General features: G+C 34.2%; 1 protein-coding gene and 1 long non-coding RNA gene across 7 annotated transcripts; both read left to right on the forward strand.

The window, feature by feature from the left end:
* The first annotated feature begins 2,330 nt into the window (after positions 1-2,330).
* On the forward strand, positions 2,331-3,422 carry LOC139884103 (uncharacterized). Its single transcript, XR_011771884.1, has 3 exons — positions 2,331-2,401; positions 3,108-3,225; positions 3,317-3,422. It is a non-coding gene; the product is annotated as an uncharacterized lncRNA (long non-coding RNA).
* A 1,113-nt stretch (positions 3,423-4,535) lies between these two features.
* Positions 4,536-13,859, forward strand: LOC139884111 (uncharacterized). 6 transcript variants are annotated; one of them, XM_071868209.1, is made up of 6 exons: positions 4,536-4,779; positions 5,003-5,225; positions 5,357-5,426; positions 5,548-5,674; positions 12,991-13,127; positions 13,239-13,859. In XM_071868209.1, exons 1-3 carry the CDS (start codon positions 4,760-4,762, stop codon positions 5,378-5,380), a joined length of 267 nt encoding a protein of 88 aa, XP_071724310.1. In that variant the 5' UTR covers positions 4,536-4,759; the 3' UTR covers positions 5,381-5,426; positions 5,548-5,674; positions 12,991-13,127; positions 13,239-13,859. The 6 variants fall into 6 exon arrangements, with proteins under 6 accessions (XP_071724310.1, XP_071724286.1, XP_071724293.1 ...); XM_071868185.1 differs by having other exon boundaries at positions 5,003-5,217; XM_071868192.1 differs by having other exon boundaries at positions 5,003-5,217; positions 13,482-13,859.
* The last annotated feature ends 9,757 nt before the right edge of the window (positions 13,860-23,616 follow it).

Raw genomic sequence — 23,616 nt, forward strand, 5'->3', positions numbered from 1 at the left:
ATAATTGTTCGCGAATCATCAAGAACAACCGAAAGGTATTTGAATATATGAAAGTAGTTCAAAAATTTTGAGATTCAGTTTTACAGACTTTGCTTATCGTGTCGGAAATGTTAATCATACAAAGATTAAGTTTAAATTTGGTCAGAAATTTTCGGGTCATCACAGAAATACTTATTAAAGCAAATGAGACATCAACTCCATTTCCTAAATTAACCTTGGAGGCATTAAGAACTAACACATGAGGCTCATGAACATTTTTAGGTAAATCAAGAACCTCATCTATCTCCACTTCATTAGGCACCGAACCAAACTGTAATCCGGAATCGGTTTCAACTTTAGGCTCATTCAAAAGTTTAAACAAGGCATCACCAAGAACCCCGACATCTTCATCAATTTGTAGACAAACAGACACACCTACTTCAACTAGTTTCTCTATCTTAGCCACACCTTGATCCACATTACAAATTGAAGCCGCCTCAACACCAACCGGAGACAAGTTCTTAGTCGGAGACACAATTAAATTAACCACGTTATTCAAAGGAGCATTGAGACTCCCAGCTTGGAACACACCTCCATCTTCTAGTGCTTCATTCGCAGCTTCACGAATGTTACCATTTTCTGCTTGAATAGAATCTGAACAGCTAGCTTTCTCCGCCTCAAATTCCGATCTAGACAAAATAACACAATTCTATTTATAATTTTAGTTTACTCCCCCGGTCAGTAGTCCACTGTAAACATTTTTTTGTGAAATAAAGATCAAATATAAGCATATTTGAAGACCAAGAAATACAATCGATACAAAAATATTTAAACGTAGTCAAAAAAAGTGACAATAAGTGAGTGTCACATGTAATTTTTTATAACTTTTCATTTTACCCTTTTTATTTATCGATCTTTTTATTTTAATGCATAAATTAAGCGCATGAAAGAACTTTATCTTTTTTTTTTATTTTTTTTATTTTTTTATTATCTATTTGTGAATAGAGAAGTGGACAAGTATTTTGAGACAATCAAAAAAGAAACCCAGAATAATAAAATATCGGATGGATAAGTATTTAAAATTCAACAATATTGTACATGCATTTGTAGCCCGATGGTACACCTAACACCTCGTGTGTTGGATGGGGGTGAGAGGTCTCAAGTTCGAGTCTCATCCCCTTAAAACATTCCAGGGTATTCACCCGATTTATGTAGTGACTCGGGAAAACTTTACCGGCCCGTATTCAAGCATTTCTTTCGTTCCGCCTGCCTCTGAGATAGTTTAAGGATTAGGTCCCTGTAATGCAGTTTGAATTTCCGCCCGAAAGCAGGTGTGTGCGTGAAAAATGATCGGGTTGATAGATTATTCTCCTGTGAGTGATTTCAAATACTCGACTTTCAGAAGATAAAAATCAACAATACTAGCAAACACATAAAAGGGAATCGGTAATGGTAAGTAAATTTAAATAAATTTAAATCATCATTATAATTACTTTGAAATCAATTTTCCAAAGGGTAAATAAAAACAGGTGTTAAATGATTTAGAGCTACTTTCATACGGAGTATTTAGTTGGAGTATTAATGTATTATCTATCTATAATTTTTATTAAAATCCTATAATGATGATGCTATTATTAAGCTATTTTCTTTGTTAAGAGAAAATTAAAAAGAAAAAAAAAATGTAAGCTCTTAAGCTGGTGTGATTAATATTGATTAATTAAATGTAAAAAAAAAAATCTTTTATCTTGATAAATCACATACATAAAACTGCCACGTGGCAGCACCATATTCATCCTCACTAAATCTAATTTTCTCCTAATTTACAATTAAAAAATTTGCTAATAATCTAACATTGACGCGTGTCCTTCAAAACCACGGATTTGAGGCGGGCAGTTACCTTCAAAATTAGGGTTAACAAAACTTCAGTCAAAAATCTCTCCAATCAAAATTACGGTTCATTGCATCCAATACTCCGATATCATCATCTCCTTCCATTTATCTTCCAATATCCTATTCAATGATATCATCTCCTTCGGTTTGTTCAATCCATCAATCCATGAATCGCCTCCTCTAATTTTGATTCACTATGAATTAATTACAGGTTTGTATCGATTTAACAAAATTGTTAAATATATGTGTAGATCGTTCGCAGTTACAGATGATTAGTCAGATACATATGTGTAGATCGTTCTCCGATATGTGTTTTGCCTATCGATTTGATTTGGTTGGATGAATTAAGCCACGCGAATTGACACCTTTATCGGATTCTGAGATCCCTATCTCCATCTCGCAGATGGTTTAATCGGGTGAATCGTGATTGGTGATGTGATTGGTTCTTTATTGAGACGGTTGTGACGATGATGCTGAAACGAACATGGCACATAATCTCAATTCGAAACGTTATGAACACGCTTGAATAAAGGTATGTCTAAGGTTACTGATTGGGACAATGATGCAGTTATTTTCATTTTTTTTTTCTTTTTTCTGATTTTCGTTGATTTGTATACAAAAACACATGTCAGTTTGATTACTATATGTCTGATTCCCTTTCTGGTTTTCATTGATGCTAAGTCCAATGTGACATAAGCCTCGAATCAAACTCATCTGAGTACGATCTCATTAAAAAATCTCATTAACTGATCAATTGCTTTTGAGGTAGTTTCAAATTCTTGGTTTTCTTCATTTATGTGATAATTTGGTAATGTTTGGTGCTTTTTAAGCTAATATCGATGGGTCTTATGGGTTTGTTTGTTTTTTATAGCATTTTAATCAATTATGGATTTATATAAGAAATTGCATTGTAAGTCTTGCTATCTTGATAAAGATATCATTTTTACCATTACTTTTACATCCAACTGTTAATTCCCCTGTTGCGGTTTCTAATTAGATTGTATATTGATAAGCTAAAATTTGAATCTGTGTTGAATTTGTTAATGAAAAACTGTATTTGTATGCTTCTATTATAATTAAAGTTGCTTATATTAGCTTCTCTCTTGCCAAAGATCAATGGCCTTATTTGCTATTGGGGTTTTTTAGGTTACTAAGATTATGCGATGTTCCTTTCATCATTTTACTGAATTACTTAATATGATGATGCATTCATGTTTGTAATGTTTTCTATACGACAGATAGTAAATCTTAAAGCATAATTAGGCAAATGGTGACTCGAAAAGATTATGGGTTGTTTCTCTTTCTTTTTCCTTGGGGGAACACACCCACCAAAAGGCTTTCCGGAATTCGAAGATGGTATAAAGCCTGCAACAATTATTTAATTATTATGATGTACCTTGCTAATGCATATGTACCCTAACCGTTTTTAATGGTTTATCAAATGTAGAATTATCCGATGTGCAGAATCTTAAACTTTACACCTACAAGTAGCTAAAATTCGCTACCGATGATTTTAGCCCCGTCAACAAGATTGGGGAAGGTGGATTCGGTCCCATTTATGAGGTAAGTACAAGTGTGTGCGCGCGTTCGCACTGTGATTATTTTGGCACATATTCATCAATTGTTCTTAACGTGTAACAATATTGTGATCTTTAGGGTAGACTACGACATGGGAAAGATGCTGGTATAAAGGTTCTTTCTGCTGAATCGAAACAAGGAGCAAGAGAGTTTATAACAGAAATCAAAGTGATTCGTGATATCGAGCACGAAAATTTAGCAGAACTTTGTGGATGTTGTGTTGAAGGGAACCATAGGATATTGGTATACAATTACATTGAGAATAACAGCTTGGCTCAGACCCTTCTTGGTAAATTCACAAATCCAATCTTTATACATTGTTTCTTAATAACAAGCTCGTCACCCAAACACACCCTTAAGCTGCTAATTCGTTATGAAGGTTTTTTTGGAAGGTAAGGTAATATCAGAGGTGCTTATTAGTTGTTAAGGTTGTCGATTCGTATTATTATCATAATAATATTTTTTCAGTTGCGATTTATTTTTTGTTTGTACGTTATTATTTTGCGTGTATATTGTATATGGCTTCAAATGGTAAGCATGTTTGTACATTGGATCGAATGTCTGTGTCAGATTTCAATGTAATGATTACAAGTAGGCTTTATACTGTTTGGCTACATCAGAAAATTGTACTCTTGGGGTCATAGACTGAAGGTGGCATCCATCTATCCCTGAAGTTCCGATTTCTGAGGAGGCTCATCACGGGTTTAAGTATCCTAGCTATCTGTGGCCTCACCAATGCATCCTCAGTTCATGTGACCATGCTTCGTAAGTAATTATTCTCTTAAAAATTGTTTTAATCAGGTATATGTATTACATTCGTTTAATAGTGGCAAAACTACAACTATGTTTCAAATTGTATAATAGTACTAATGAAGAAATTAGACGCATTTCTTGATTGGCACACATGTTCTTTGATGACAACTACGGAGTATAACATTTTCAATTCTTATGATTTATAAACATTTGATACTGTCATTATATAACCTTTGAAATTTTAGATTTACTTAACTAAGGAGTACCCGTGCAACGCACGGGCTATTAAATCTAGTTAACAATAAAAAACATAGATTTCCGTGTTTATACTATGACCGGCCATCATCTTCTCGCACCTAATTCCTCTCTCAATTCCATATCACTAAAACCCTAATTTTGCACAATTAAGCTCCGCTGGGTGTGCCTGAGAATTTATAAAGCCTCACGCTCCTAAAATATCGTGCGATTAGGGCGAGGCCTAATCTCTCGAATCTTTCACGTTTTCCGGCTTCGTTCTGCTAGATAATCATGGTTGGTCGAGCGGTTTTTCCTAAAGCAGATGATGGGTGGTTCTACAAGGTACGCAATGGTTCCTCAAAACCGATTCCTAATCCATATATGGCCAATTCGTCAAAATCGACAACTTTCTACGTTACGACTTACGAACCTGCCTGAAAATGTGGATCGTAAACGATTGTGGATGCTATGTGAATCATACAGTAATATTACTGATTCATACGTGGCATTTAATAGATCGAAATTAGGAAATTGATTTGGTTTTGTACTTTTTGATAATGTGCAGGATCCAATTACAATTGTTGTCTACAATCCATGTTGACAATATGAAGCTATATGTTACGATTGCTAGGTTTCAAAGTGGTGATGAAAAGGAATACCCTAAACCTCGGTTTCATAGTCGTATAGCAGTTGTGAACAAAGAACAGGTTACGCAGGAAACTGCGGGATCTAAAAACGATGGTTCTTATGCTAAGATTGTTTCGGATTCTTCTAAAAAAAGTAATCAGGTTCCTTTTTGGAGTTGAAAGATCTTTAGTTTTATTTAGTGCAGTTTTTTATGTGGGTAAATTCAGATTTGGATGATGACATGTTTAACTAAAGTAATGCTATTTTGTTTCCTTTAATTAACTTTTGACAGCTTGCTGTTTTTACATATGGATGAGATTAATTGGTATGGAGTGTGTGGATTGGACATGCATCATCACTTTGTAAGTGTTCATTTACTTCTTATATGATGTTTTTACATATGATGTTCATTTACTTCTTAGTTGTTACTTGACTATGTATTTTTATTACACATGATAACTAATGATTGTTGATGTTGTTAAGTCAGTTTTGTATATTGCATTGAGTAGCAATGTGTACCCAAAGCATACTGTTTATAATTTTTTGGTGGTGGTAAAGAGAACCTTCAGTTGTGGTTGCCTATTATCTGAGGTTGGGGGAGGGTTGAAAGGTAATTGATACATGTACTAAAGTAAGATCTTTATTTTAACATCTTTTTTTTTTGAAAAGCCAACAAAAATTATATTAGAAAAGGAAAAGATACAACCAGGAGGGCCTTAGGCCAAATTACAAAAATAGCATCTAGAGCTTAAGCTAAACAAGTAAACGCGAAAACACCTACGCACGAAGAAACATGTAAACATAAAAAGGAAGATACAAACTAAACAAAGATCACGTATATATAAAACAGTGTGTATAGTTAAAAGTTGGTAGGAAAAAGCCTTCATCCGTCGGTTACTACTAGGAGAGGTCAACTTGTGCCAAGACAAGCCGGAATAGGACACGAGATACAGTGCTGATCAAGCAGCGACAAAGCAATCGAGCCTAAAACCACTTAGAGCTCTCTAAGAAGCAATTCAACAGAATCCGGCATAAAAAACCTACCTTAACCAACACCTACTTTTGAGAGAGATGCATCGAAACTTTTGGGATTAGTGATCCAAGATAACCAATTTAGAGAACCTTTTTTCCAACGAGCGTTTATCCACTCGAAACTTTTGCTTTGAATATCTGCGACGGTCTTTGAGGAGCTAAAACAGTTGCCACCGAACGTACGGGCATTCCTATGAGCCCAAATATGGTATGAAGTAACCCAAACAACGGCTTGCCAAATGGTTAATCCATGATGGGAATTTAAACACGGGTTTGGACTTTTTGCAATGTCGGAAATATTTGAGATAGGTAGATGGCTAAGATTCCACCATTTTCGTATTCTAACCCAAATGTCTTTTGCAAAACTACATGTAAGGAGCGTGTGGTGAAGAGATTCAATATCGTCATCACAAACCGGACATCTCAAGGAGTGAAGATCAATACCTTTTTTATCTAAACGAGACTCTAACAGGCAATTTGTTTTGTTTCGCCCTCCAAACTAAGATACCTATCTTTTGCGGGATAAGAGGGTTAAGGTCCGTAGGCTGAGGCGGAGACGTAAATGCACTTTCGGCTGCTCGTGAACTGAGAAACTCAACCAAGGAGTTGGTGGAAAATCGACCCGACGGGTCAAGCTTCCAAGACCAAGGGGATGCAGGCTGCCGAGAAGTGCCAGCAGCAGGAGCAGGCAGACCAGCGGAAGAGCATGCAAAGGGGTACGCTTTGATTGCTTCGGTAAGAGCAATAAGGTCATCTTCATTACGCCATCTCGGGGTCAAGGTCCAATTCCATTTGAAAACCAACGGGCTAACTGAAAAATCCAAACGATCGGCAATGGAGGCTTCTATAGAAGCCTCGAGTTTGAAAAGTCTCGGATACGCGTCTTTGAGAGGCATGTCTCCTATCCACTTGTCAATCCAAAATTTCGTGCCCGCACCATTACCTACATCTTTTACAAAAGCATTAGAAAGATTACACCCTAACTTAGTTAGGGTGTTTTCAATAATGATAATATTATACCAAGGGCGACCCGAGAGCCGATTCAAATTGTTTTCGGGTATCAAGGTAGTGCAACCCAATCCCCCTCCCGAACCATAAATACTTTTGATAATTCGAACCCAAAAAACATTTTCGCCCGAGAGGAATCTCCACCACCATTTGGTTAGAAGTGCAAGATTTTTAGTTTTTAAGGAGCATACATTTAAACCACCAAATTTGTAAGGTAAAAGTATTTGATCCCATTTAACCCATGCCATTTTCTTATCGTCATGAGATCCCCCCCAAAAAAAGTCCCGTCGTAACCTTTCAAGTTCTTTAATTACACTAACCGGCGCTTTGAAAAGTGAAAAATAGTAGAGTGGGAGACTAGTTAGGACCGCTTTAATTAGAGTGAGTCGTCCTCCAAAGGATATAGATTTAGCTTTCCAATCCGATAAACGTTTTTTAAACTTTTCAAGAATAGGAGCCCAAGTATTGAACGAACTTATTTTTGCCCCAATTGGGAGTCCTAGGTAATTAAAGGGAAAGGACCCTTCTTTGCAATTAAACCACGACGCTAAGCTAGCAAGTTCAGAGTTAGTTGTGCAAATACCATAAACATTACTTTTGTGAAGATTTATTTTTAGGCCCGATAAATCCTCGAAACATTTAAGAATTTTCAAAATATTTTTGACTTCGACTTTATTCCATTTTCCAAAAATGATTGTGTCATCCGCATATTGGAGGTGTGACACAACGACTTTATCTTTTCCAATCTCGACACCATTTATTAACTTTTTCTTTGTAGCACTTTTCAAAAGTTGGTTTAATCCTTCTCCCGCAATGATGAATAGAAAAGGGGATAATGGGTCCCCTTGTCTTACACCTCTTTTGGGGAAGAATTGATCGGTAGGAGAGCCATTGATTAAAACAGAAGTAGATGTAGAATTAAGGCAAGACAAAATCCAATTGACCCATTTGGCCCCGAAACCCATTGAAGACATTATTGAGCTAAGAAAATCCCAATCTAGACAATCAAAAGCTTTTTCAAAATCAACTTTAAAAATAAAACTCTTTTGATTCCTGGATTTAAGATCTTCTAAAGACTCAAGAGCAATTAAGACACCATCAAGTATATATCTATTGGAAATAAAGGCACTTTGTTCATCGCCTATTAGCCCCGGGATTATTTTGCGAATACGGTTTGCAAGTATTTTGGAGAGAATTTTGTAGTAACTCCCGATGAGACTAATAGGCCTAAAACTAGAAAAGTTAAGAGGATCATTGACCTTTGGGATGAGGGTAATGAAGGAGGCGTTGCACCCGTTGGAAATGGATCCCGTTTTCCAGAACCACTTAAGAGCTTTGAGGAGATCATCTTTAATAATGTCCCAGAATTTGATATAAAACAAGATGTTGAACCCATCCGGTCCCGGAGCCTTATTTCTACCACAACTCTTTATAGCGTCAAGTACTTCGGCTTCGGTAAAGGGGGATTCCAAAACTTCGGCCGAAGTTGCTTCAATTTTTGGCCCGTCCCAATTATTTAACAACCATGGATCCGAGGTGTTCTTTTTGAAAAGTCCCTGAAAAAAAGAAAAAGCTTCATTTTTTATAGTTAAGGGATTAGAATTCCATACCCCACCTATGTTGACACCATGAATGTTATTTTTCTGATTTCTCCGTCGAATGAAAGAGTGGAAAAATTTACTATTCTCATCTCCTTCTAAAGCCCATTTGAATCTTGATTTTTGTTTAAGCATTTCTAATTGTGATCTCTCTTTTTGAAGAAGGTTTTCTTTGGCTGCCATCCATTTGTTGTAATCCTCATCATTTAGAGCGGATATTTCGGCTTTCTTTTCCCAATCATTAATCACACACGTCAATTCTTCAATTTCCGTTTTCAATTTACCATGAGATGTCGAATACCACCTTTTAAGATCTTGCTTGACTAACTTGAGTTTGTCTCGAAAAATGCAATCGGGTTTGGTACTATTTGTTCTTTTGTTCCAAGTTGATTTGATGATGTCAAGAGAGTCTTCGTGCATTAACCATTCATCGAAAACTTTCACCGGTTTCGGACCAAAATCTATGTTTCCGTCTCTAAGAATAAGTGGACAATGATCCGTGTGTTTTTTATCCAAAACTAAAACATTCAAATTTGGCCATTGAAGAATAAGGTTTTCCGAAACAAGGAATCTATCAAGCTTACTAAATTTTGTACCATTATCACTAATTCGGGTGTACGTTCTTCCACCTAAAGGTAAATCAAGCAGTGAATTGTCCTTGATAAAATCGTTGAAAAGTTTAGCGCGTCTTTCACAAAATTCCGTATTTTTCCTTTCCGAGGAAAATCTAACTTCGTTAAAATCACCAAAGAGAGCCCACATAGCTCCATCGTATTTCTGGATATCATTAAGATCATTCCACATCTTTCTTTTTTCAGAATCAGATTGCGGGCCGTAGATGTTCACAAGTATTATCTCGGTACCTATATCTTTCCAAAATCCTTTTATCGCAATAAAGGAATCACGCTCAACAACATGGTTAGCATTAAAAAGATTGGGGTCCCAAATCGTAATAATCCCACCCGAGTTACCTTTCGATTTTTTAAAAGCGTATTTATAGTCGCAACAACCCCAAACCTTCTCCACCCAAGATTCCGAGATTTTTTCTGCTTTTGTTTCCTGAAGGGCGATTACATTTGGCCTTTGATTATAACAAACCCGCTTAAACCAATTAAATTTATTTTTATCATCAAGACCCAGACCTCTAATATTTAAAGATAATATCTTCATAATTAACAGATTAATATATCACGAAAAATAGAAACGAAGTCAGAAGGTACCTCAAAGATTGGGAGCAGACTGTTTTCGTGTTAAGCCCAAGATCTCACCGACTTCCTCAATATTAAGTGACTTTTCTGAGTTGGAATGTCCATTATGATCTGAGTTACATGAAGATGATGATTTTTTTGATTTGATTTTTACCCTCTTTCGATTAGGGTTCCTGGCATGTGATTTTGCATTAAGAATTCTAGAGGTAGAGTTCCATATTCTTATGCTGGACCAGACAGAATCAGTTGAAGAAGTTTTGCGTTTTTTGCTTGGGATGCATGAGGGGTTAAGTGAGACATCACGTCTGATAGCAGTAGATATGTCAGCGTCTTGGTTGGAGGGAGAGACATTAAAAACGAAGACATCAGTAGGTTTTGAAGGGATAGGATGGGGCTGAATAACAGGATCGGTTGAGTTTGGGTTTGGGTCAGGGGTGGAGGATGGGTTAAAATCAAAGCACTTATTAGTAAACCCAGTTTTGTCTAGTGGGGTTGAACCAGCAACATCACCATGTTGGGCCGGAGGACTGTGGGATTGGGCAACAAGGGAAGGCGATTCTGATAAGTCGATGGGCTTATCGTCACTTGGGCTAAAGGAGTCAGAAACTTCAATTGGGTTTGAGTAGTTTAATGTATCGTTTATCGAGCGAGAATTTGGGGAATCGTTAACCGAGATAGGCTCGGCATTATCATTTTGGGGGAAACGAATATGGGTATTTCCGAGGTCGACTTTTGGAGTTCCATTGCCCAAGTCATTAGATTCTTCATTAAAATCGTCATTAAAGTTTGCTGACGTGGCAAATAATTTTGAACTACCCTCCTCATTTGCCGGAAAGTCATTTTCCGGTAGCCAACCATCGTCTTCATTTTCGTCCTTGTCTGAGTAGGCATGAATAGATTCGTTATCATTTTCAGCATTGGTGTTGTTGTCCCATGAATCATGTTCCTTTTCTTTCATCTCAATTTCTATAATCCCTTTTATGTCTTCAATAACTTTGACATAATGAACACTTCCATCATCCACTTTGGCATGGACCATGGTGTTGATGAGTTCATCGCCCCATAGTTTGACGAGGACTTTGGCCGTTACGAGATTCTGGTTACCATTAAAATCACAGTTATGGACATCGTGTATAGATCCGAACCACCCTGCTATTTTCCTGAAATTTTTTTCCGACCAACAAGTGATTGGGACACCTTTGATCGTTAGCCAAGAAAGCCTAGCTGACTTGAAGCATTTGTCATCAACTTTTCGAATATTTTTTAGCCAACTTTTGAGGATATGGTTTTCATCATTAAGTATGTTATTAACAGTTGATTCATCCTCGAAAGTGAGACATAATTCAAGACCACCAAGATATTTGATGTTGAACTTTGAAAGTCCCTCAGCGGAGCAAAGAGTTGGAAAGTCTTCAATTAGGTCAATGTCAATAATCTCGCCAATAATAGCCTTTTTGAGAATTTTTTTGTTTGCATCTTCAGGTTCAAGTGTGACCATACGGGGCTTGTTTGCAGGATTGGTGTATGTTACTGCAGGTACAGTGGGTGGGTTTTGGTCGGTGGAAGAGGGGTAGTTTGAATGGCTAGTTGATTTTGGTACGTATTGGGTTTTAGATTGAAGGGGTCTGGTGGTTTGGGATGGTTTTGTAACGTTTTGGGTACTGGAATGGTGTGGCTTGGGATGTACAGGTTCATTTAGGCTATTCAACATCTGATGGTGTTTTTGTTCATGGGCCAGGAACGCTCTAAGCCAATTACCATTCAAATATATTGAATTTAACCTCTTAAGAAGGAACTCAGTATCAAGGATATTTGAAAAACGAACAAAGCCATACCTTTTCCCATTCTTCAGGGTTTTTCTAAAAGGAAGATAAAGGTCTGCCACCACACCATAACGCTTGAAGAAGAGTAGAAGGTCATTATATGTCCAGTGATCAGGAAAGTTAAAAAACATGATGGATGTTATAGGATTTGGCTGATTAATGGGGATATTATTTGGATAGGAAGCAAACCGATTGGAAGAGGTTGGGGGTTTTTTGAAAAGAGGCGAAGAAGATCTGAAATTAGGGTTGCCATATTTGTGGATTAGGTTACGGAAGTTTTGTTTATTAGGGGAAGATTTATGTTTTCTGGTCACCGGAATCCAAACTCCTTCCTCAGTGACATCATGGTTTTCCGGTTGTGGATTCGCCGGAGGAGTGGGTTTTGCATTGTTAAGGTTCCTGTATTTAAAAGTATTGGGGTATCGGTTTTGATTGATTGGGGTGAAAGGAGAGGTAGGAAATGTAAACATGGTTGAAGAATTGGAATTAGTTAAGAAAGGTGAACGATTAATTGATCGGAGAAGAACGTTTGAGAGCATTTTGATTTTTATTCTACATAGATCTAGATCTAATGAAACGCCTATAACAGAACAGAAAAATAAAATGCTAACAGCATACCAGATTAAAGGTGAACGATTTGTAATCTTCCCTAAGGGTTTGATTTCATACCCTCTTTTCAAATTAGTGTGCTTTTTGTGTTCTTGATGTACAACAACAATACTTAATTAATAGCAGCCATGGTGATTGATTAAGGAGGAACTTACGGATCTGATGATGAAGATGAAGAAGAAATGAAGCAGAGATTAAAGGATGGCTTGAGCTGATACATATACATACGATCTATGTATACATATAATCTGTTATCTGATAATATCAATAAACTGAAATCAAGTTACCGAGGTTTGCGAGCTCGCCGCCGCTCCCATGGTTGCCGGAGATATCACGAATTTTGTTCCGATTGGATGTATAACGTTAAAAGAAAGATTTAAAGAGAAGCAATTCACAAACCACAAGGATCAGAATTTTGTTCCGATTGTTGTTGCTTCCATGATTATTGGTAGAGAAATATCTTAAGCTAATTTATGATGATATAAGCAAAACCCTTATTTTAACATCTGATTACCTGAAGTGGGGTTATTCCATTTTTTAGTTAAAACATGGCTTGAAATAGTCGATCTTTTATGTAGTGGCTTATTTCTATGCTATCGATTTACGGAGTGACTTATTCTGATAATTCAATCAAATCGATAAATACAGGGTATAGATGAAAATCATGAAAGAGACGGTGAATTGGCGTGCTACTATGCTATCGAAGAAGCACCCACATGAAGCTTACGAGTATGTTATCGAGTCTACACCCACATGAAGAACATGAAGAGCACTTTAGTAAGCAGGTAAGCAGCATGTACAATCAGTTTTTGTTTGTTTCTGCACATTCCTCTTTGTTCCACTCTATAAATTAACCAAGTATTTTATTTTTATTTTAAATGATTCTATATGTGAAGGTGCAAAAATGAATCGTGAGTTGAATGTGTGTCAACATGGGTCAAAAAGACTCCGGTAGTGCATAATATAATAGTAATATAATATGAAGTTGGATTGGAATAATGGGTTTTGGTGTGTGGGTCTGTTTGTATATAGTAGAGGTGTCGTGACAATCATATTGGGTTAAGAAATGAGTTGATACATGTGGTTACATATTGAATTGTTGCTTGAGGTTTTGCTGATCTTAGTGTTCACATTAAAAGGTTATTCAACGTGGATCAAAATGGAAGCAATATGAAGCTGTAAAAATTAGTTCTAGGCTCATCTGGATGGGTGCAAAAATGGGTCAAACATGAAGATGCAGGGTTGTTAGGGTTATTCTTAAAGAGATGTACAAACTTTGAAGTAGCTCTGGTAATGTGTCTGTTACACAAAGGGCCTCAACCTATGTGATTATTATGTTAATTATATAAATATCTTTTAACTAACCCGTAATTTCACATGTCCTTTCAGTAGTATAATTATAAAAGAATAGACATGATTATTTTTGTAATTTATGTAACTTATTCATATTTGCTTTTTGACAAAAAGACTTCTTCACCATCACCACATGAATATATATGACAAAAATTGTTGAGAAATTGAACATTTTAAGTTAAAAATTTAATTTATATCGAACTGTTTGTTACACTATTACTGTTCTAAATACTAATCATTTAATAATAATAATAATAATAATAATAATAATAATAATAATAATAATAATAATAATGATGATGATGATGATGATGATGATGATGATGATGATAATAACTAGTCCGGGTGCGGTCCGCGTGATGCGGCGGGGGCTCATGGTCCGGTTCGAACGTAGTTAGTTTCGTTTTGTTGATTAAATTATTTCGAGTCTAATGATGCTGGGAAAAAATTTAACTTGTGACGAGCAGGAAGGTACCGGCTGTCGTTGTGTTTAACATTTTTTAAAAAGTGTCCGTTTCGAACGTAGTTAGTATCGTTTTGTTCATAAAATTATTCCGAGTATGACGGAGCTGTCTGAAAAATTTAAGTCGCATCGAGCGGGAAGATACGAGTTGTCGTTGCGTTTAGCGTTTTCTAAAAAGTGTCCGTTTTCAACGTAGTTAGTTTCGTTTTGTTCGTAAAAATATTTCGAGTTTAACGGTAGGGTCGGTGAAATTTAACTCGGGTCGAGGAGGAAGATACGGACTGTCGAAGTGTTTGGGTGGAATTTTTATTTTAATTTACAAATTTGACTGTTTACCCCCTGAGTTGTGATGTAGTTTTTGTAAGATGTTTAAAGTTGAGGGGGGAAGAATGGAAAATCAAGTGTGAAAAGTGGATGGTACTATTGCCGTTCTGACTCTCAGCGTACGACCAATATTCTCGTCACAGGTAGTGTGTGTAGTAGTAGTAAAATAAAAGGTAAAATAAAATAATAATAATAAAATAATAATAATAAAATAATAATAATAATAAAATAATAATAATAATAAAATAATAATAATAATAATAATAATAATAATAATAATAATAATAATAATAATAATAATAATAATAATAATAATAATAATAATAACAAAATTATAAAATATTGTACAATATCTTTTTTTGCCATAGTAAATACTCAATTTTTTCACAGTTTATAAATACTCATTATTTTATCAATATTGTTAACTCATTTACACAGTTTTCGTGCCCAACTTGTAGTTATGATAAAATAAAAAATAAAAATCTCGAGTTGTGAAAATTGTGAGTGATTTGATAAAGCTTTGAAAAAAGAGTGGCTCTCGTGAATCTCGAATCCAAGCATCTATCTCAAGTAGCTTCGTGTTATATTGTTTTTTCGTGTGTTAATGTAATGTTCTGTATGTATGTAATAATCTATTTGTTGGGTTGAGTTCTCAAGTTGCTTCCTTCGCAACCTGTGTTGCTTGCCCTTTCGTGTTTGTGGCTTGGCTCATGTTTTTGTAAGGGCCAAGTCGTGTGTTGTATCCTCGAAGTTTTAATATATAGTTGGCTTTTAAAAAAAAAGAGTTGTAATATCTGATACCCAACAATTCTTGAAATCCAACGGACCAATCAGAGAGCGAAATGTGGTGCGATAATCACATGTGATTGGAAAAAAAATTCACAATTTTTATTTTTTAAACTTTTTTTATTTTTCAAAAAGATTTTTTTCAATCAAAAGATTTTTTTAATCACATGTGATTGAATTTGACATTCAGAATCACATGTGATTGGTTTTACAATCACATGTGATTAGCATGCAGAAGCACATGTGATTTACTGCATGTCAAATCTAATCACATGTGATTGGAAAAAAAATTGAAAAAATAAATTTGAAAAAATAAATTTTTGAAATTATTTTTATTTTTATTTTTTTTAAATCACATGTAATTGTCGCGCCACATGTCGCACTCTGATTGAGTCCTTAGATCTAGATCTCAACTTAAAAAAGTTGAATTCATTATTTGAATATTATAATAATAAATCAAGGATACCTAAAAAAACAGCCCTAACTACGAGTATGTTTTTCCTTGTCATAATCTTTCTGCATAAATTGTCTAATGGTAATGATACATATTGGTGGCACTATTGGTGACGGTATTTATTTAGAAAAGTGATAGGTACACAACTCATTTTTATTATGTACACAATCATCATGTTTTACAGTATTGTACTGTACAACACTGTAAAGCATGATGATTGTGTACATAACAAAAATGGGTTGTGTACATATAATCACCCACTTACTTAAAAGCATTTCATAATGATCAAATCTATCAAAAATTTTCCTTTATGACAAATCTATCATTATATTTATTTTATTATAAAAAAAGTCTTTCATTTCGATCGGTGGCGAAAATATATGGGGGCAGGGGGCGCTCGCCCCCAGTGAATTTTTTTAGTGTAAAAATTTTAAGTTTTCAACTTTGCCTCCGGTGGAAATTTTTTTTTTTCCCAAAAACCTACATATTATGCAACAAAACCTTTGAATTTTGCCCAAAATTCTCCAACTTTTGTCCCAAAACCTCCATATTGATTCCAAAAAAATTGCATGGTTTTAATTTTTTTTTTTACCCCAGTAAAAAAAATCGTAGTTCTGCCACTGTTTTCAATGGTCAAATTTGTTTAAAAGCTCACATAAAAACTCATAAACACGTAATATTACTTTAATGAATAATAGATTATAGATTATACACATAAAAAAAACGAGTTTATCTAAGTAATTTAGTTTTGACAAAATATTATTAACATTTATCTCCTTTTGGAAAATTCTTCCATATTTTTATTGATTAATTGTATTTTGTTAAAAATAAAATATGTCAGTGATACAGGATCTTATAAACTAGTTTTCAAATTATTGTATTGTTCTCATTCTCATTACTAATATAACTCACGACTTCACATAATTATAATTAATAATTAATATTTAATATTTAATATTCAATAATAATAATATCAACATCAAAATAATGATGATAATAATAATAAGGGTTTAGCTAATGAGTGCCCTAAGGGCAATTGTTAAGCATGATTTATTACACTCGAAATTTTCATTTATAACTCAAATGTTATTTAATAAACTCATTTATTTCCATCTATACATGGAGTATTAATTACAAATCATGTTAATTTTGAAAAATTATACATCATTAATGGTGCTTAACAATTGCCTTTGGGGCACTCATTAACAATTGAGTTTATTTTATTTTTATATATAATATAGATAGATAATTGAATTTGTTATGAATAATCAAAAAAAATTTCAACAGCTATTTCGACATCGAATACTCTCATTTGTCACTCACACACGTGTTAGGAGGAAGCTCTTCACACACCATCGCCGCATTGGGTACCCAACGTGCTTTGGATTAAACCGAGTGACTTATGGCATACACATTTTGTAATTCTCAAATTCGATCAAATTCGTGTTCATATGATGATCTGTGATATACCAGAGTATATGTATACATATCTGATGTAAGTATATGTATCTATATGAATATAGATGATGAATACAGTTCTTTTATTCAACTAGGTGCCAAAATTACATGTGTGAGAGGATTTGGTTACAAGTGAGGTTGAGAGAATTGGTGGATGTGTGTGTTTGTGATGGTGAGGGATATGGTGTAGAATGAGGGAAGAGGTTTTTGAAACTAGGTGAGGATGATGTATTTATATTCCATACATCATCTCCTTACAATTGCATAATCAATTTTTACTTAGAACGGCTATATCGACATCGAATACTCTCATTATTCACTCACACACGCGTTAAGAGGAAACTCTTCACACACCATCGCCGCATTGAGTACCCGACGTGCTTTGAATTAAATCGAGTGACTTTAGGGCATACACATTTATTTACCACAACAGAATCCTTAAGAAAACTTTCCCCTGAATTCAAACCTGCATCAACTAGGACTCAGATCCAATCCAGAGCTTATATCACTTAAGCAATGTCTTGATGATTTATGAATAATCAAATTAGTTGTTGAAAATTTCAATCATATGATTGATTTGAAGAGAGTTACAATTAGGACATCATTATTTAAATCAGTAATTAAAAATCATAGTTATGAACTCTTATAGAGGTTAATATTTAATCATCTAATAAGAGTTGACCTAATTATAACTTTTTTTATATATATAAGAAGATTAATTAATTACACAAGAATATATATTATTATTATTATTATTATTATTATTATTATTATTATTATTATTATTATTATTATTATTATTATTATTATTATTAGTATTATTAGGTAGGTAATATTTATATATATATAAATTGTTGTAAATGGTGTCAAGATTTGATTGGCCCATACCTTGCGTTAACAGTAACTTGCGTAAGTACCCAAATCCAATTCTGACCCGACCCATCTTCCTTAAAACCCTTTCACTGTATCAGTTACTTTTTTTTTTTGGTTTCCAAATCTCTTCCTCCAGATCCTTCTCCACCTATCTACACAACTCTCTCAAACCCATCAACTACCACCTCTACCAGTTTTTTTTACCATCCTAACCACCATCCGCTATCATCATCGTCAACACCATCTTCCCCATCCTCATCAACATCTTCCTCATCTCAGTTCATGTTACGCAGCTCCGCTTCACGCAGATCCGTCATCATCACCATCATACGGGATCCTCATCTTCATCAACAAATTCAATGGGTTCTTTGATAACTTCAATTGCTTCTTTCTAGGGTTTGTTGGTTTTTGGAATGGAAGCGATTGGCAAATTGGGCGTAACCTTATCTTCAAAGTGTTTGATCGTCTATGGGTACTCCGTAATTGGTAAGCAATTAGGGTTTTTTTTTCTTATTAAATTCATGTGAACGTTCATTCCTCTTTTTCGGTATTTTTTTACTGCGTCATTTTTTATGCTACTCGACATCGTTTTTTTTTTCAGATTGATTTTGGTCATTACAAAATTGGTTCTTTTTTTCCAGTATACATTTGCGTATACCTGTTTGGTATGTATTGTTGTGGTGTTTTTTGCTTTCTTTGTTTACAGGTTGTGTTTGATTCTCATACGATATCAAATGTGGGGTAAATTTTCGGATTGCCTTGAGTATTCAAAGTGTTTGATGTAAGCCATGAACAATTTTTATTTTATTTTATTTAGTGGCTAAAACAATTAGTTGAACATTCATATGAAACTTTTTAAGTTGTGTGTATATATATGATTTAGTCTCTTATCTTTTGAAGTATTAATAAATGGAAAAATAAATTTGTATTATGAATAGATTGTTCATATGGTCATGTACTTATCTATACAAGTTCTTCTGTGACGACCCGGAAATTTCTGACCAAATTTAAACTTAATCTTTGTATGATTAACATTTCCGACACGATAAGCAAAGTCTGTAAAACTGAATCTCAAAATTTTTGAACTACTTTCATATATTCAAATACCTTTCGGTTGTTCTTGACAATTCGCGAACAATTATATGTATATAGATACATATATATATACTATAACTTGAAAACGTAACAATGTATTAATTGTTTGATACTGTACATTAAACTTATTGGTTTAAATATTTATTTGAATATATACGATAAGTTGGAATATTAATTGTATGAATAATTTGCGACGTATATTTAAAACGTGTTTACGAATGTTGAAAATATATATTAACTTGGTCATAAAACGATTTGTTATTATATATATATTAACAATAGCGAGACAATGATTTATAAAAGTAAATGACCAAAACACTCGAAAGTTTAAGATACACTTTGAATGATATAGTTTATTGATAATTTAAGACTATATTTTGACAAAGGTACGAGTCATAAAACGTAAATTGCGAGTTTTCTAAGCGTACGAAAATGCGTTCAAGAAACCGAAACCGGGACATAAGTCGAGTGACAACGTACGAGTCATCGGAACGAAAATTACAAGTCAACTATGCACATGAATTTAATATAATATATAATTAATTATTTAAATTAAATATATTATATATATTATATTTAAATATGTCGACAAACAAAACAACAGAAAATTGTGAGCTGGATTTTGGGGCCATGCGATCGCATGAAAAATAGGCATAAAACCCATGCGATCGCATGGGGTCAGATTTCAGGAAAAGTCTATAAATTGAATTCGTTTTTGCTCGATTACACACACATATATCCTCAGCTCTATTTATTATTATTATTATTATTATTATTATTATTATTATTATTATTATTATTATTATTATTAATTAATATTATACATAAAATACTACGACGAGGTCATGAGTGTGTCACTTCAAAACAAGCTTTTCGAAAGGGATAGAGCTAAGGAAATTATGGGTTATAGCTATGGAGGTTATGGGTAATATTCGTGGGTATTGTTTGCAAGTCAAACCTAGTGTTTATCATCTCTGTTGTGTCTACGTACTTTCCTGCAATATTGAATCACAATATTGATACGTGAGCATTCATATCTTATCTTTTATATATTAATAGTGTATACATGTCTAGTGCTCGAGTATATATATTTATGCATGCTTGTATGCTAAATTTCGTCGTTAAACATTTTATAATGAATCACGAATTAAATACATATATTACTAATAAAAGGTATATGATATGCGTTTTTTAGAAAGCTGGCGAAAAATCAATAACTTTTCATTTAGAAATCGCGTAATTTCGATGAACAAATCAAAAGATATGGTCAACTGAATTATGATTGACGTTAATTGAAATTGCTTTTGAATCTGCAATTAATATTTAAACAACTTGTTTGTAAGATTGATAAATTGGATTTTTGAATATTACCAACCGAGTAAATGAATCCTTATATAAGGTACGTCTCGTTTTGTTGAACTATTGTCAAAATTGACCTTTTGAAACGACTTTGGATAACTTTTGTATGTCGATCTCGAGCATTAGAATTGTGATACACTATGACCTGACCTAGATTGATAGACATTTATTGACCAACATATGTTCTCTAGGTTGAGATCTACGGTTATTTGGTAATCCAAGTTTCGGTCACATTTTAGTGAACGACTTTATATGCTGCTAAGGTGAGTTTCATTTGCTCCCTTTTTAAATGCTTTTACAATATATATTTTTGGGCTGAGAATACATGCACTTTATTTTAAAAACAATGGACACAAGTACATACTTAATTCTACACTGAGTTTGAACCGAAAATCCCTTAGCTTTGGTAACTAGTAACTGCCAGTTATAAGAATTGGTGGGCGCGAGTAGTAGTAAGTGGATCCATAGGGCTTGATATCCACGTCCGAGCTAGAGCACTAACCTTTTAACGGACGTATGCTATTTGAGAAGCGTACACGTTGGTTTGCGTGTATTATTAAGATGATTATACAAAGGGTACAAATTATATATACGTTAAGTTTAGTTACCAGGGTGCTCAATTTCGTAGAATATTTTGATAAACGTTTCTGGATTGAACAACTGAAATCTTGTGATCCACCTTTATGTACAGATTATGCAAAACATTAAAACTATGAACTCACCAACCTTTGTGTTGACACTTGTTAGCATGTTTATTCTCAGGTTCCCTAGAAGTCTTCCGCTGTTTGCTTATATGTTAGACAAGCTATGTGCATGGAGTCTTACATGGCATATTTTTCAAGGAAACGTTGCATTCACCAAATCATCACCATGTATATTATTTTGACTGCATTGTCAACGGAAGTACTATTGTAAACTATTATTTACGGTGATTGTCTATATGTAGAAATCATCAGATGTCGAAAACCTTTGATTTAAATATTCATTTATGGTGTGCCTTTTCAAAAGAATGCAATGTTTACAAAACGTATCATATAGAGGTCAAATACCTCGCAATGAAATCGATGAATGACGTGTTCGTCCATATGGATTTGGAGTGATCGTCACAGTTTGTATCAGAGCGTTGGTCTTAGTGAACCAGGTCTTGCATTAGTGTGTCTAACTGATAGTTGTTAGGATACATTCGTAAGTCTGGACTTCGACTGTGTCTGCATGTCAAAAGTTTTGCCTATCATTTCTTGTCAGAAATTACCTGTCTATCATCTTAAGTCTAAACACATCTTATTGCATTTATTGCATAGATAGAGTATAGACAAAATTCATATCTTGGCATATCTATTACAGTAAACTTTGCCTGACATCTTCCGTAAAATCTTCCGTAACTTATGGGATTCTGGTATTATAAATACATAAGTAAACTATGTATTGAGGAGTACCAAATTAGTCCTATAATCTATTTCATTCCAAAAATCTTTTCCTTGATTACACAAAATGGATCCTGTATCTAGTTCAAATTCCTTAGATTCTGACAGCTATTCCGATATGGATTTCCACTCAAGTTCCTAAAACAGCGTAACCGGAATGGATCAACCAATTAGGCATCATATATTCTGAATGAATTGGGGATGGGTTCGTAATCTACTTAATCATTGGAGACAAGAAGAAGGCGATCTCTTCCATCCACCACATTCACCTCTTGGTGAAGAACCCGAAGCACTTACCGGTGAACCTGTTCGTAATACCATTTTCACCCTCATTTCCAGAACAGCTCGCAACGACTACGTAATATCCAATATTCTAAATCTTATTCATCCGCTTGTTCGAACCGCCAATCATCCCAGTATAATAGAAGAAGTCAACGAGCTTCGCGCTCGGGTAGTGGCTTTGGAGAATATGGTGCAAGGATTACAAACACCAGCAGCAGCACCAGCAGCATAACCAGTATCACCATCATCAACACCAACAGTACCATTACCACCACCAACAACAACATCCCCATCACACGCCTCAACATCACAATCTGTACCTCGGATATCAACATCATACGCACCATAGGTACCAAGGAGTACCAATAATAAACGATGAAGTATTGATTCATAACTTCATCGGAAAAATATTCTACGGCGATTAGGTAATCTCTAAAATCTTAGAGATTATTTATCCCAGTTCTAACCGTAAATCAGATGAATAGAGATGATAGAAGGAAGAATAGAAACCCTGACAAGAATGGTGCGTAAGGTACAAGCTAGACTTGTTTTACCAATAACATCAATAGTACCCTTAGCCTCACCAGCACAGTCAGTGCTGTCAACATCGCCTCTAACATCACAAGCTCTGCCAGTTCAAGAAGGCACTGTGGATATTATTACGAGTCAACAACGAGTATATTGTATCAATGAGTTATGAAGTAATAACTCAATCCCTCTAAAGAATTTATATGTATATCTTATATATATAAATTTTAAAACCATCATAAATCTTTTCGTACTAAGCTATTATGTAAGAATTAAAAAAGGGTAAATACTACTCGGATAATTCATATTACTAATATGATATAATGTACATCTTTCGTTAACAACTTAACCTTCGTTAACTACAATCTCTGTTTCAACTCAATGAATTCCATTTCCTAATAAACCAAGTGTATTATTCAATTACATAATTGATTTTACATTTTCATTTTCGATGACCTCGAAACTTTCCAGAAAACATCATCTGTGCCTTATAAGGTTCACAAAAATCCACGAGTACCAACATCCTTCACCAAGGAATATCAATAAGAATAAATAATGAAGTATTGATTTCATTAGCGAAATACTCCTCATAGATTATGTAATCTTTAATATTTTAAAGATTAATCATTTCTATGTCAAGCCGAAAATCAAATGAGCTTAATATGATATTAACTCATTAAATCTGTATTACATCTGAAGAAAATATACATACATATATTTTCATAAAGACGGTAATAAAAATTCTTTTGTACAAAATATTAATTGTGAAATCTTTAACGGGTAGGTAATACTCGGGAAATATATAAGTTCACAATTAATATGTTACACTGTACATTCTTCAACTTTGATTCAAAAATTATTAACTATGCTCACAG

The sequence above is a fragment of the Rutidosis leptorrhynchoides genome, chromosome 1 (genome assembly GCF_046630445.1).
Source record: "Rutidosis leptorrhynchoides isolate AG116_Rl617_1_P2 chromosome 1, CSIRO_AGI_Rlap_v1, whole genome shotgun sequence".
NCBI classification, from domain to species: domain Eukaryota; kingdom Viridiplantae; phylum Streptophyta; class Magnoliopsida; order Asterales; family Asteraceae; genus Rutidosis; species Rutidosis leptorrhynchoides.